At 49.7% G+C, this 16,021-nt stretch overlaps 1 protein-coding gene across 1 annotated transcript; it reads right to left on the reverse strand.

Moving 5' to 3' along the window:
* Window positions 1–1,334: 1,334 nt before the first annotated feature.
* On the reverse strand, window positions 1,335–7,207 carry LOC118162669 (lymphocyte antigen 6E-like). The gene is made up of 3 exons (XM_035318984.1): window positions 6,942–7,207; window positions 4,299–4,418; window positions 1,335–3,686 (listed from the first exon to the last, which is right to left on the reverse strand). Exons 1-3 carry the CDS (start codon window positions 6,991–6,993, stop codon window positions 3,478–3,480), a joined length of 381 nt encoding a protein of 126 aa, XP_035174875.1. The 5' UTR covers window positions 6,994–7,207; the 3' UTR covers window positions 1,335–3,477.
* Window positions 7,208–16,021: the final 8,814 nt, after the last annotated feature.

Genomic DNA, 16,021 nt, shown 5'->3' on the forward strand with positions numbered 1-16,021 from the left:
CTAGTACTAAGTACGCAACAGTTTCTAATTCTGGGTAAGTGGAGGAAAAGCAAAACACGAAAACAAAACGGTGCCCACGTGAGAAGAGGAATGTTCGCCTCTCCGGGCTGGCTTGGGTCTCAGCGCCGGCTGAGGATCCTGTCCTCGCGCACTGTTTTCGTGCGTATGGAAATGGCTTGAATTTGAAATGGAAATTGGGATCGGAACGTCTTCAAAATGTCTCCCAGGATTGTCAGTGCAGCTAGATCACAAGAGCAATCTCGTTTCACTGCATTTCTTAGGGGACCAGAGATAATTTTCTGTGGGCCTTTTTAATACTGCAGTTCAAAATCCTGAATGTTTCTGTTCAGAAACTGGGTATTTTATACGAGGGAAAATGTTGCCTTATTAGAAAATAAATTCCACTGGGCAATGAAAATGACCACCTAAATTAAAAAAATAAGAATAACACCCACCCACCCACCCCCATCACACTGAACAAGCTGTGAATTTTCTCACAAATTGCAAAAAAAATAAATGTCAAGGAGAAGAACACAAAACAGCGAAAGCACGGAGAATGAGGGGCTGCCTGATCAAGCTTCTCAACTCATTAAAGTCTTCAGAAAAAAATAAAAAAATTACAGTCAGCCAAAATTATTTGAAATGCCAAATAAGAATACTCCACTGGGTTTCCATACAGTGCTCTTTATTCCTCCTTTTTTATCGTGTTCTCCCTGTGCAAACTCAGAGTGTTTCTCATTTTATTCTGATTTCCATTGCTTTTTCCTCCCACCGTTGCCTCTCTGCCATCTGATCGTGGGGACGGAGGCACGGTCCCAAAAAAAAAAAGGACCCGTTTGGATCCCTTTCACATGGCAGCCGGAGCAACCTGCGTGCCCCAAGCTTCTGCCAGGGACTCTGCCCCTTGCTGCTCTCCATCTGTTGTACTTCCCCTTTCTTCTTAGCCTCAAAGCCGCTCAGATTTCCGTCTCCCACTAAATATTTGAGTATGACCCGCCTGTAGTCATTATCTCATTGAAAAAGCATGCCTTAGCTCTTCAGGTGATGTGAGTCTTTCCAACCCCTGTAAATTGGAAATACAAATATTGCTAGTATGGAAACCTGAGTGACTAAGGTGAGGAAATTTCTGCTTTCTCAATAGGTAGACCATGAAACTCTGTTGAAGCAGAGGTGGCAATTAACCAGGAAAGCTCAAAGGAGGGGTGTAACACCAGTGCCTTTGTAACGTACCAGCAGGAGGAAAACAGAAGCTTGCACCCTTCATACTGAGGACTGCAGCCCTCACCTCCCTGGGAAATAACTTATTTGCTCCAGTCCAAAAGAGACATCATGGGTCTTTATTGGTAAATCAACATTTTATTGCAAACTATTCGAGGTAACAGCAGAAAGGGGGGCTCCAGTCGCCAGGCGATGCCGTTCTGCAGCCTGTACGTTGCACTGCAGAGGCAGCCCACATTCAGATTTATTTCAGCCAACAGCATCCATTAACAGGTACAGAAATAGCAGCTCAGCCAGGCACTTTTTTTTTTTCCTCCCTTGTAGTCTCATCCAAGCAAAAACTAAAATATCTCTTGTCTCCTGCAAGCTGCTGAGATTTTGAGATGGAGAGGCTGTGTGTTTTTTAAAGGAATTATTGCAGGGTTTTTCTGTCAGCTGGGATTTGCCATTGGCTGGTCCTGCACTCTTCCAACTGCTCCCATGTGTCCCTCTGATGTTAATGCTATCTTCATCCCTCATCAGTACCAGGTGAGACAGATTGAAAAGAATCCAGGGGGACAGACACAGATCATTAGGTCACCGGAGGGCCCGGGCAAAAGAGAAGAAAACATTGCACTTTACAAGTATCTGGAAGTTATGAAAAGAGGAACAAAGGATATAACTGAGAGTGAGGGAGGTGAGTGTTTGCTTGTCTTGTTCTAAACCTCGTTGAAATTGTCATGTGAGAAGGAAGGAAGAACAATTTATTTTGGTGAAAACGTGTATTTTTCATGAAACAAAAGCTGAATTTGAAACTAACCATGATGCTTCATTCAAACGTTTGTGGATTTTTCCAGTTGGCCTAAAGCTTTAAGAACAATTTCAGAAATTGCTGTGGCTAGCATACGGGGAAAGAAAAGATGGTAAAAGTGATTAAAAAAAGAGTGCGGTCGCCAAGTTTCCATTGGACTCTCTGAACAGAAATGCCACAACACTGCCATTCTTCAGTGAGCCCATGTATACTGTATATTTAACCAAATGCCAGGACACCCTCCTTGCCCAGAAATGACATCTTCGCAGAGTGACTAACCACCATCCCCTCCATCCTCGCAGCCTGCAGCCAGCTCCGTGGCTTCTCCCCACCACCCAGACCCTTTGAGGCCTGCCTGGAGCAGGGCTCCCCTCAAAACCAGATGGGCTGAGAACAAGGGGGGGGTTTCCAGGTGCTGCTTCTCCACCAGCCCTCCTCCTCCAGGAATTACAAGAGTGGATTTACAAGAGAGGAATTACAAGAGTGCACGTCGCTTGATTGTCTTACATGTAGCTCTGCTCCTCTGAGTTCTCTGAGGATCTCCACCTCATCTCCCCCATCCCCAAGCCTGGAAATGCAGCAGGGACAGAGCAGAGAGCTCCCCATCTGATCGGGCACCACCACCTCTGCCTGCTCCCCATTTCCCATGGGAAAATCAGGAGCAATCTCTCGGCAGCAGCTCCTCCAGGCAGGTCGCCTCCCAGTGAGGACAACTCCAGCAGCACCATCCTCATCTCGGACATCCCCAGCACCATGGGGAGGGCCTTTTACTCATTTTAAAAGATGAAACCACCCACCTTGCAGAGATCCCATGAGGAGCTGCTGGCACAGCCACGAGCGCAACCTGCCGCCCCCCTCTCCCGCGTGTCTGCGGTTACAAAACTCCTCTCTGCTGCTGCAAGCACCACCTTGCAATGGGGACAGCTCAAACGGCTTTGGCCTTTCCAGATTGACACCTTCATCCATCAGCTCTGAGTCATCAGGCATAACGTGGGGCGTTATGGAGTGGCTTTCTTGAGCTGCTGGATGTGACCGAGTCAATGGAGAAAGGCAGCCAAGGGAGGATCCCAGATGCTAAAAAAAAAAAATAAAAGGGATTTGATGTGGAGTAGAGATTCAAAACACAGCCCTTTCTCTGGAAGACCGGTTTTCTCAAGCTGAGCTTAGTGTGGATATATCAAACAGGCTGTAGAATAACATAAATCTTTATTTTGGCTGACAATCGTCACACACATGATATCAAAAGAGCTTTCTTGGGGAAAATTAGTACAAAACAACAAATCACATAGGGGGAAAATAGGAGCTATACTGCCATGCCATTTTGTGGATCGGATCTGAAACGAGATCTTAGAAAAAAAATAATAGCACAGACCCTGATGAAGACACTTGACAGAAGGTGTTGGTTTCTTGGTTTGGCAAGACCGTGCAGGTCCTTGGGTGGTCATGTCTTCTCCTACCTGCAGCCCTCATCACAAACCTGCCCTGATGACACAGACCAAGCTGGCCACTATTCCCAGGAGCATCACAGCGTAGCTGATTTTCACGCTGTTGGCCCCGCTGAAATTGCACAGGGAGGTCCCGCAGCACTTGGTGGAAATGGCCGCCACGCCAAAGTTCATGTTAGTCTCGGGACAGTCTGCAGAACACTTCTTGGTGATGCGGTATCCCGTGTCCTTGCCTGGATGGGGAACAGATGAGAAAGGACAGCCGTGATTTAAGATTCCTCTGCAAGTCCTGACCAGAGGACAATGGGAGGAGGTATATTGCTCTACGCTTAATTGCAATGCAGCAATAAAAGAGATCAGTGGATTTGTTGAGTGCTGGGTGAATATCCACTCCACCTGGCTCAAACAGAGGACACTAGAAAGTCCTTGCTAGAAACCCATACCATGCCTCATGTAACACAGCAAAAATCACTCCCAATGCATATTCAGTTCCTAAAATCACTTTTCTTATGGCCAACCCCTTTCTGTCCTCCGTTACAAAGTGTAGGTGTGAGCTCCCAGAGCAAGCCACAAGGTCTGCTTGTGAAAATCTGTTTGCTCCAGCCAGCCCTGCCACGAGGTGGTGAGGAACGTAGCCCAGGTGATGGCTCACAAGGTGCTGCTGGGGGATACACACACGTTACACCACATGAGCCTTAACCCTCAGTGACCAACTCTTTCCAACCAGACCAATTACTGCCCCGAAGAAATTATTGCCCATCAGTGTCCTTGGAGACCAAAAAAAATATATATATATAAATTAACAATAATAAATATAAAAGCCTTGATGTGCTATTACTACTCACCGAACCCAGCAGAGCTGTATGTGGTTATGCAGTATTTCTCATGATCTTCACACTTGTAGGTTTTAAGACAGTTCCAGTTAGAGTGCTCATTATCACATGTGTAGCAAAACAGCGAGGAAGCTGGAAAAAAGCACGCATGACAAGTGTTAGTGGTTTCCAGCTATGCCCTCCTGGGAAGAAAGAGTCAAAAGCCCTGTCCCTTCTTGGAAAATGCAAGGTAAAAAGTACGCGACAAATGAGTTTGAAAGTGAAATAGGAAGTTGGTTTGCTTTGATTAATGAAGCTGAGAAGACAAACAGAACAAAACTAGTTTCCTTTCTTTGCTTGAAATTTTTGGTGATTAAATCTGAAAAGACATTTTTCAGATTCTGAGCAGCGCTCTCGCATGACTTCTATTCCAGACCGAGCTCCATCTCCCCCGGGTCCGCGTTGGCCTGGTTGACAGCCAGCCTCCAGAAGCAGAACTTGCAAGCCGGTATCGTTTGGTCTAGTACAGTTTTGGCAAGGGGAGGATGAGCTGGCACCGTTCTCAGGTGAGAGCCAAGTTTTTAGTGTTTTCAGAGTGCATCTGCAAAGCTCTGTACAAACATGAATTAATTAAAGCCTATGACACCCCTGTGAAGTAAATTACTGGGCATAGAGTCACGTTAAAGGGAGTTCCCTGGGAGAGGTTGCTCTGAACAATGGAGAGATTATTTCAGCCATCACCTGAAACAACGTGATATTATTAGTGATATTATTAGCAGGCCTCAGCCAGGGCTATTACAATGCCAGAAGGAGGTAGGATATCTGTTTCTGAACAAAAAGTGCAGTAAATGGAGTCGAATTTGCAGGCTGGCCAGCTGGCCAAGCAAGAAGCACGTGCCATTGTGTTCCCTGGAGGCTGATTGACAATTGGTGGAAATGGTTTCCCTCCTGTTTGGAGTCTGTTGAAATGCTCCTTACGTTCCTTATGTTTGTTGAAATGTTCCTGGCCGGGGGGGCAGAGGAGCTGAGCAGCTCTTGGGACAGCCAGCTCCATTGCCACCACCGGTCCTGGACAAAAGTGACCAAACAGCAACCCGGGGAGGGTTTTCATTTAGACCAAAATTCCCCCGGTTCATATTCTTTCAGTTTTCTCAGCCCAGGAAGGTTCTTATTTCAACACAGAGCAGTTCCTTCCGATTGAACTTGAACCTGCTTTTTAATCTCCTCCTGGACGTTCTCCAAAGCCCAGCTGCTCGGCTGATTCCAGTATTTGAACCTGTCCTTGACGTTTGCTCAGGCAATTCCAGAAGCAGATTTAGAAGAAAGTGAGAAGCCATTCTATGCCCCAGTTACCCCAGGACAGAGAAGGAAAGGCCACCTCTCAGCTGCAGGGAGCTCAGGTGCCCTGGGTATGGCTCTGGAGCCACCTCTGGACCTCACCAAAAAACTGACCATCTTTTTCTGGCAGAAACCTGCCCAAACATTCTTTTCTAGTGCCAGGTATTGTGAGTGTGGGTGTTCTCCGTAACAACAGACAAAACAAGCCATGTTGCAGCCTGCTTTTAACCTCCCTTTAACAAACTCGTCAGCACTCACTGCTTCTCCATGCATGGACGAATTAAACCTCTCACTGCTTCCTCGGGAGTCCTCCGACCTGAGCTGTTTGCTGCTACCCTTTTGCAAAGCATGCCAGAGCAACCCTTGCTGCCTAGCTAATACGTGATTGCATTTTATAGCCCCTCCGGTTGTCCCTAATTTGTTCCCCTGACAAATCTCACACAGCCGTTCAAACCACTTCCTGCAGATAAAGCCAAGACCCCAGCACATGTGCAAAATCAGCTGAAACGCATTCCTGCCCTTTTGCACTGACTGATGCAGGAAAAAAACCCTCATCACTGCTGTGAAACCTTGCCTACTATATCTGGCCTCCACCCTCCATTAGCTCTAGTTTTGCAAATGCAGCCAGAAGCAGCTTTAACGGTGCAAAATAAAGAAGCCTTGCAGGACTCCGTGGGATTACAGACATGCACAGAGCCACTGTTTCTCGTCTGGATATTTCTAGACAATTTTCTGCATCTCCTTTCAAAAGAGGCCAAGCACAACGCGCTGTGGATCCCATTACAAACACACTCACTCTGAGACATTTAAAAAAGCTCATCAAACCAATGAACAAAGAGCTCTTAAGTCTTTCAAGTGTCTGCCAGCAGCCTGGTTTCTTAATTGCAATACCATTGTGGGCACTAAAGTAAAATGCTGGCAGAAGATGCGGTCTTGACACCAGCCCTGTTATCTTTATCTACAACTCCAGCAGTTTCATTCAGGAACAAAAGTAAAACGGAAGGCAAAACCATGAACCCAGCTCTGCTCCTCGACTGTTAGCGTTTTTCGGTTCACGTGTCTGTCTTCAGATGCTCGGAGCATGGTACTCCAGGGTGTGAGAAAGCAGAGTGGTTAATTCATCTTCTTTGGGTTATGAGCTGCTCGGTAGAGCTCAAGCAGCAGCTAAAACGCAACCGCACTGAATATTGTTTGCAGCAAGCGATACCAAAGAAAAACTGCACTACCAAGGCTTCAGCAACGGCAGCAAAAGCAGTCAAACCTTCTTGTTCCTGCGTTCTCTCTACCTTATCTTCCGGTGTTTTCATCCTGGCTTCCCCAGCCTCTGTAGCATCTTACCTGGCTCGGCACACAGGACTGCCGCCAGCAGGGCAATGAGAAAAGCCTTCATGGTCGGTGCTCCCTCAGAGCCTGCACGGTGTGGGATGGAGCACCCTCGGAAGGTTTTATACTGGGACTGTGTTTCCTTTGCCTTCCTCTGATTACAGCAATTTGAGGTTTTGGGGAGTGACGGCCCATAACATGGAATCAGCGCTGGGTGTGTTTGTGCGTAGGATCTAGCCCATCACACGTAGCAATTTCTTCTCCCTCTCCTTCAGATCCAATCTGTTATTCCAAGACCTACTTCTGCTGACAACGTCTGCCTGGCTAATTGGGGGAACAATTTATGACTCAAGCACGGGAGTCCCTTCTAACTCGGCAGGGCTGAACCACGAAACTTGGAGCAAGGCAGAGGCAGCTGTGCCAGTCCAGTGTGGCTCATCGTTTCCAAAACAGCAGGCATCGCCTGGCACCCTCCATCCTTTCTCTCCACCGTGATATAACAGCTACGTATCTCTAATACTGCAAAGTGGGAGAGGAGTAAAAAATAATAATAATAATAATTCTATTATTTTCGATATTATAATCCAAAAAGAATTCTATGAGGCAAAAAAAAAAAAAAAAAAAAAAAAAAAAAAGGATTTTCAGCTGATTACCCACAGTCAAAATTAAGTCACTTGTACTAAGTGTTTTAAGCAGAAAATCATTGAATTGTAGCATTCGTGCTCTCTTTGTGCCTGGAGATCGTCACAGGGACTCCCAAGGGCCCAGGCAGGGATGGGGCTTTTGTTTGCTTTGCTTCTCTGTCTTCCAAAAGCAACCGAGGTTTCCAGGTGACAGTGTTTGTTGCTACCTGTGGGCCAGCTCTGAAATCCGGCAGGTTTTTCCAGTCCCCGGTGACCTTCCCAGTCCGTCTGGACTCCCTCCTTCTGCTCCCACCACCACCACGTCACCGTCTCTTGCCAAACTGCTCAGCATGCGGCAGAGGCCGCAAGTGCATGGGAACGGCCGCGGGAGTTAAACTGGGCATGAAAGGAAGGGAAAATGGTAAAGAAACAAAAGGAAGGGATCCCAGCAGACCAGGAACCTTCATCTTTAGAGAGAGAAATGACCAAGTTCATAAGCAAGTTTTGCAAGGTCACGAAACACATGGAAACAGAATGAAGGACCTCCGATTGATCTTTCTTTTCCCCAAATTGCTCCCCAAGACGTTGGTCCATGGGCTCTTCCTCCAGTCCCCTATCTGTAGGATCCTGGGCAGGTGGCTCCTTGCCCAACCCCTGTGACTGTTCATTTTCCTCCACTCATTCTTCTTTTGCCCAATTCTTCATTTTCCCCAGCATCTTCAGCCCAAAATGATTTCTGTCTCTGCTTTTTGCCCGTACCGGGGTGGAGGGGGTGAGCATCCAGCTTTCAGAGCCCTCCACTCTGATCTCTAGATTTGCCCTGACCTTGAGCATGGATCTCTAATCATCCTCATTTTTAAAAAGGTTGTGATGGACCCACATGGCAGATAATGTAGCAATTATACTTAAGAAATAATCTGCTAAATAGCCATTCTCCGAACAAGACGTTGTACTAATACATCCACAAATGACATCAGGAAGGAAATATGATCTGCTGGAGTGTGAAGGGAAAGAACAGATATTTGACGAGTTTGTTTAACTTTTATTGGCCAGCCGGGGAAATAGAAAGCAAAACTTCTTTCCCTTCCATCCACTTTGAAAATCCAGAAAATAAACTTAAATATTGCTCTGAATTCAGCTCATCGTGGAGCCAACTGAGCAGAAAAATGCTGCTCCTCAGCAGGAAGAAGAGAGCAATGCATGAACACAGCCCACAACAAGAAAGGAGAAAGGCTTTGAAATTAAAACAAATAAATGAGCAGTGAATAAATGACACTGTTAAAGCAAAGTGCAGCTGAATAGAAAATCTGCAAGTGAGAAATGGGCTGTAGGAAGTGGAAATGTGAGAAAGCATTTAAATAGATTAGGGAGAGGGAAGGTTAATAATAATAAACAAGATTAATATTTCACCCAGAACTGGAAAGAGAGAAGGAAAGGGCTGAGAATTATTGGTACAAAGCAAAATAAATCAAAGCAAACAGTCAAAGCTTGAGCAGGGAAATAATTAAAGATAGGCACGGGGAAGGTAAGAAAATGGGATGGGAGGGAAGGATCGGTCCTTCACCACATCCCCAATGATGGCATTACTTATCACAGTGCAAAGTGCACATGTTGTTGCGTGCAGAAGCTGTTTAGGTATTAAACATAGCCCGTCAAGGTCTGAGGAGCATTTTCTACAGCTCCACAAATCCCAGTTTAACCAGCTGCTGGAGTCGGACTGCCGGGCCTCCTGAGGAGCCTGGATAGAGAAGGCATCTAGGGCATCATGTCCCCTATCCCCATGTCCCTGAAGGAGGAAATTACAAAAGCTTTTGTCCCGTCCTGTCTACCAGGGTCTGGCCAGGTCCCAAAAGACAGTTTTCTTGCATGCTGTTGATATTGCAGTCACGCCCAAGGCCACTGCCAGGGCTCGGGGTGTCCCGTGTAGCACAGAGCAGCCCAGTTTTTCAACTAAAGGAGAAGAAAGCTGGAAAAAAAAAAAAAAAAAAGCCAAGGAGAAGACAACTGGGGTGGTGGGGAGTGCAGATGGTGGCAGGAGACTTCAGGGAAGGTGGGAAGATGGAGAAGGAGTGAAAAATACTTAACGAGGGACAGCAAAAAAAAAAAAAAAAAGAGGGGGTCAGTGGGGTGAAGCTTCCTGCAGGAAGGTGGGTGTAAACCTGGTGGGGTCAAGGAGGGCCTTAAAGAGTTAACAGAGCCTGGGAATCTGAAGGAAGAAACTTTAACTCCCTTTGCTTTTGGCAGCGGTCAGCATGTCTGTTTGTGCCAGACCTTGGGAGCGCATTGTGCAAGGCTTGTCCCCTTTTGTGTAACCAGGGTGAGACAAAGAGGGTTTTCAGCCCGTGATGGAGCAGCTATGTGGAACAGGCTGCCAAGCCCGGGGACTTTTTAATGTCAGCTCCCCCTTCTTCCTTCTGGAGGATGGCCCCGATCGGGGACAGCGGGGAGGAAATTCTCCCTTTCGGCTCAGGGATGTAAAAACTGCAGCCTCGGTGGGGGAAAGGAGAGACCATGGGACAAAAAGGGAAGGAACTGACCATGAGTCGTGCTCCTGGTGTGCCTGAGTCACTCAGATGGAGCACAGGAGGCAAGAGAGACACATCAGCACCAGATAGCACCAGGCTGGTCTGATCGTGTCCTCTCCTTCCTCCCTGGGAGGCCAGGGAGTGCTTCATCTGGGCAATGGGGTTGGTAAAGAGGAGAAGACCATGGGAGCCAGAAACCCCAGGAAAAAGGGAGACCTGCATGTGGGATTGTGCCTTTTCTCTCTGTTTCAGGCCTCCTGTGCTCTTCTTCCCTTCCCTGAAGCACATCTAGGACTCCGTCTGATATGGAAGGCTCACAACAGAACAGAGCTCCTCGAGGCATCCTTGTGGCAGATGATGGAGGCTTCCAAACCTCCCCTAGGAAGCACAGGGCTGGCCAAATCCACCACATCTGGCTGAAACACAAGGAGATCCAGGTAGACTTCTATCTCAGCATGACAGCTGTGACCATCACAGAGGCCTTGCCTCACAAGGGGTGAGGAACCTGAGCCCTTCGGGGCCACAGCTCCAACCAAGAAGGTATCAAATCCGTCCTCTCACATCCCCTTAACCTCCAAGCTCCAAGAGCTAATTCAGCCCCATCAGCTTGGAGGCTCCTGGGGAGACACCAAACAACATGTCATGGGGTCAAGCACCCTGATTCACATCCCCATTGATGTCCTGGCTCAAGGGTCAGATCCTGACCAGCTCACCAAACAAGGCACAAGCCCAGCCCCAAGGCCATCCATGCCATCGGGCTGGACCATCAGCACGGCTTGGGCACACCCCAACCAGCTTTGTCGCATGTCCTGACATGGGATTGCTCCTGGTCACCGCCCTGTTTGCAGAGGGAAGAGGTTATGGATGTGAATCATCCTCCTTGGATCCAGGAGGATGTGGTGGGGTCTCTGCAGCCAGGAAGGGGGGATGTTAGAGACCTGCGGGGCCTGAAGGAAAAAAGATGGTGAAGAAGGAGGGCTGGGAGGAAGAAGAAGTGGAAGAGAAAATCCTGTTACCCTCTTAGGATACCCCCTAAGGAGTTAATGCCAGCCCTCTCCAAGGAGGACACCCACATCTGGGGAGAAATGACCCCCCACGGGTTACTGAAGTTGCCGTTGCACCAGGGCTCTGCTGATAATTCCCAAATCTGTCATTGCCTTTCCTCTGAAAGTGGGATATGTCCCAGGACCAGCCCTGCTGATTCTCTTTCACGTGAACTGTCAAGGCGCTGGCACCAAAACGGGGCCATTCCCCGCCAGGCGTCGTGCTGGTCCCAACAAGCAGCGCTTTGGTATTTCTTTGGAAGTTCTGGGATGTGGTAAATATCTGAACCGTGCCAGCACAAATGCTAAGGAAAAGCCAACCAAAAGCTTTGCCACAGATCGTTTTGGCCATCCTCTGCAGGAAGAAAATACATGATATCACAGCTGTTTTTCTGATTCCTGTGTCTTTTTGTCTTTTTGTCTGTTTTTTTTTTTTTTTTTTTTTAATTTTCCAACTGAAATTCCAGATCCTGGAGACGTGGTGGTGTAAAGAGCAGATGTCTGGAGCTGCCAGGCCAGGGATATGTGAGAGAAACTCATCTGTGACACAGCTGGGGGAGCAGCTGGCCTTGAGAGAGCTTCCACGGGGACACCAAGAAAGTCTTAGCATATTTATCCATTTTGCTCCTGTAAGAAATATAATTTCCCTTATCTACCCATTATAAAGGCTCCCAGCATGCCACACACCCCCTCCTTCCCCAGAAGGCAAGGAAAGAGTCATGGTTTTCAAAATTGCTCTTTTTTTTTTTTTTTTTTTTTTTTTTTAATTTGCTTTAGGTTCTTGACTCATCCGATGCTTTTGAGTGATGGGTATTTCAGGGCTGGAAATATCCTGTGCTGTGCAACCCGATAGCTGAAATTTCCAAGGTTAGGTGAGAGCTGAGAGTGAAATGAGAAAACCTCCTTTCTCTCTGGCGGAGGAAAAGCTGTGATGAGCTCCGTGGCCAACCCCACATCTGTTCATTGTTTTTAGGGGCTCTCTGGGTCTGAATTTTTGCAGGCTGAGAGCTGAAAAAAACTCAGCACAGGTGTGGGAAGATCAGGATGCTCCGGTTTCTCCCCTGACCCGCTCCTGCTGACCCAGCCAAGAAGGACACCAAAACCCCGGCTGCATGGTGAGAACCAGGCGCTTTGGTTACGTCTAGAAACTCGTCACACCTTGGGTAACAGCCAGGCTGAAACCTCCACGACCGCACCAGCAAAGGCAGCCGAGGAGGGCACGGAGAGCAGGGCTGACCCTGGAGGAGGAGAGCCCACAGCAGGTGGAAGAGATGTGGATGATGGAAACATCCCGGCTGAAACCACCCCAGCCTGATGGGTGTGTTCGGCAGGGCAGGGGAACAAACACAGGATATCTGTGAAAGCGATCGTGTTCCTCACGGGGCGAGCAAAAAGGGTATTTTCCCAGGAGGGCCAAAGCTCTGTGTGTGCCCGTTTCAATATTGTTATTGTGGGGGAAAAATAAAGGCATGGTTTTGCTGGGGGACGTTTGCGCTGGTGGTCACGCAGAGGGAAAAGCATCGGTCTGCCCCCAGAGCACTCCTGGGTGCTGCAGATGCTTGGAGCCTCCCCAGGTTTTGACTCATCTCTCCCCACCCCTGCTGCTCCAGGCGAGCTCCCTTGCCCTGATCGATCCCATCTGTGGGCAACAACCCCCTGCAAGCCCAGCTCGCCAGCCACACAGCACGGAGGCTTGAAAACCTCGCGGATACCCGCCTGGGAAGGGCATGGGAACCAAAAGCCACCCACACGGAGCCAGGGAGCAACACTAGAGTGGAAAAGCCGCCCCGGGTTTGCAGACACCCTTCTGCTTGCCAAGGAAAGGGCATAGCTGGAACAACACGCCCCCACTTTGATTGCATGCACTGAGTTTTGGGGTTTGACCCATTCCTAGCTTGAGAAATGCCCAAAATCTCCGGCACTGGAGAGCCCGGTGCTTTTTTCCCCTCTGCCCGTGGCAGCTTCACGCTGAAGCCCAAAGCAGCCCCTATGGGAAGCTGCTGCAGGAGCAGGGTGAGGGGAAGGAATCGGGATCTCCGATCTGGGGAAAAGAGGCCCCACAAAGCTTTCCTTCCTCTGAAAGCACGGGACAGAGCAGTGCCCTCCCATTTCTGAGCTGTAAACACAGCTCACAGCTGCTCTCTTCTGCCTCCCTGAGTGGTGGATAACCCCATTTTTTTTCCCTATAAAAAGGGGGTTTGGGATGAAGGAAAAGCCAACGGAAGTGGCTCAGAAATGGAGACCCGTTTGGCAGACAAAACCTCACTCCTCATCCTCCAGGCATGGCTTTCACAGCAGAGATGCAGGGTCCTGCCTGGCCCCCCAAAGTGCTCCGACGACAAAAAAAAAAATGAGCTTCAAGCCTACTTCTGTGCCAGTAAATAAACCAAGGATGGGGCACAGGCTCACAAAATTGCCCGTCAGTGCACCCCAGAGGCCAAATTTTCACCTCCCAGACCCCGTGCAGGAGACAGCCCAGTCCCGGTGGACCATTTGGGTACGGTCACCAAAGGTTTGGGATTGGAAAGGGGTTATCCATCTGGGCACAGACATGCCATGCCCCATGGCCTCCAGCCTGGAGGCCAGCCCTGTCCTCTGCTGTTTACCAGCCTGGATGAAGCCAGGCTCCCTCCCTGTAGCCTTTAGCCTCATGAGCTTGATTTCACCCCATCGATTCTTCCAATCTTGGTGATGGTGGGTATTTTGGGAAGTGAAATTTGGTCGGACCCAGCAGTTCTCCAGCCCATGGGGCACAGCCATCTCCACCGACATCCAGCCCAGAAGCTTTTGCACCACGCTGAGCATGGGGGATAGGAGGCACAGAGCGGCCTGGGGAGGTTTTTAAGCTGTGGAGAGGGGACAAGGTACTGCCCTCCCTTCTCCCCACTGCTGCCATCCATCAGATGAGCTGGTCTCCCAGTTTTTTTCAGGACGTTTCCAGGTCTCTTCTTTGCTCTCCCACCTCCATTTGCTCAGTGTCCTTCTGTCCCACGCCAGGGCTGGGAAGGAGGGCAGCATGCCCACCAAGGAGGGGGGCAGCTCAGCAGCAGCATGTGGCCCTCCTGCTGCCTTTAGAGGCTTTCTGAGGACATGGGGCTCTGCATCTCTTTCTGGCACCGGGCTCACCCCTGGGGACCCAGCCCTGGCCCCGTGGGTTCCTGTTTGCCCTGCCAGGATCCTCGTGCAATGAGTCCAAGGGGTCCTGAATGCTTCCAGATGAGCTCAAGCAGATGCCTCTGACCACGAGACTTGTGTCCCTGCTGACACCAGATCAGGCTTTGGCCAGCTGAGCAGTGTCCACTCCCTGGCCCTCACCTCCGTGCCTACGTGGATCCCTTGTAAAACCTCACGTGTGATGGACAGCAGGGGAGAGAGGTCCTTCCGCACTCTGTGCATGCCCAGCCCCTAACAGAGCTGCCCAAAAAAGCTCCCCGGCACCACAGTGAGTCAAAGAACAGCATTTCTGGAGGAGGGAGCGACGTGGGAGCAGCCCCGGCTTTGCCACGACAGGTTTCTGCATTGCATTGCGGGGAGGAGGAGTGTTCGCACCGGGCCCAGCAGCACGGCACTGCAGGGGCTGGGGGAGAGGCAGGAGCATCGGCGGCACCAGGTGGGCACGGTGACCCTCCCTGGCCCCGGGGTAAGGACATCCCTGGACCACTCGGGGGAACATCACCAAAATACTGAGTGCTGAGAGCCAAAGAGCCCCCCAGGTCAGGGAGAGAAGCCCTGTGTTGTTATCTCCATCAGAAACACGTGAATCGGAGACACCAAACGGCTTCCTGGGGTCAGATGTGGGCTTGAAGCCTCACCTGGACCATCTGCTCCCCTAAAACCTTCACGGATCTCTTCCCCTCTCTGGTTCCACGCCGCTGATGAAGGCAACAGGCAGTGGGTTAAAGAGAGAACTAAACCCCATGAGTGAAGAGGAAAAAAAAAAAAGTGGAATTTCCATTATTTGCTTGGTTGCAGGCGCCAATCTCGTCTTTTGGCTGAGGCCATTTATAAGAGGAATGGAAGGAGGTGGTGTGGTTTAGCATTGGAGGGGAGGGATTTGTTAGAGGAGTCACTGCAAAGGAAAATCAGCCATCCATAACAGGACAGAAAGGTGCAGATCCATCCAGCTTAATCCCCTCTACCCTCCCCAGGCCAGGGGACCTTGCAGGTGCCAAGAAAATAAAGTTCCCTGCACGCTGCCCAGGCCAACATCAGCCCCACAATCCTGGGGACTCCCCGAAACACCGCAGGGAGGGATGGAGATTTGCACCCCACTTCCAAGCAGCCCACAGCAGCGGGATGGGGAACCTTTCAGAACCTCGTAGCAGCTTTGGGTTTCAGGTGCAGGAGCCCCCCTTCCAGCACAGCCACCCCAGGAGCCGATAACCAGACGAAGAATCCCGCACCGCCGAAACGAGGCACGTCCCCGGCTGCCGATGGCGTGGGAGCAGGCAGACGTCGGAGGCTTGCCAGGGCTGCTCACGCAGCCGTCCTTCCCTGGGAGGCTTCCAGCAGAGCCCTCGCATCCCTTGCACGGCTGCTGGTTTTTTTTTTCATCCCTTGCAAATCGCTCCGGCAGCTCCAGCTCTTCGCATTCGGTAGCCAGTCCGGCGCCGTGCAGAGGCACCAGCTCCCTCTCGTGGGCTCAGCCCGGCTCTCAGCGCTGGAAACCGACCAAAAATTCCCAGGAAAGTGGTTTTCTTTGTTTTTACTCCCCCCTCAAGTCTGAATATTCATTAAAGCCAACTAGAAGTTTTGTCGGAATGGGCCAACTTCCATCAAACTTCCTTTTGATACTTACACGGTGTTTTATTTTTCCCCGTAGTTTTGCTGCCCGTTTATTTTTCCCTGTAGCTTTGCTGCCCTTTTATTTTGTCACTGATTGAAAGCAGCTGATTTGGGGAATC

Source organism: Oxyura jamaicensis, chromosome 2, assembly GCF_011077185.1.
Source record: "Oxyura jamaicensis isolate SHBP4307 breed ruddy duck chromosome 2, BPBGC_Ojam_1.0, whole genome shotgun sequence".
NCBI classification, from domain to species: Eukaryota; Metazoa; Chordata; class Aves; order Anseriformes; family Anatidae; genus Oxyura; species Oxyura jamaicensis.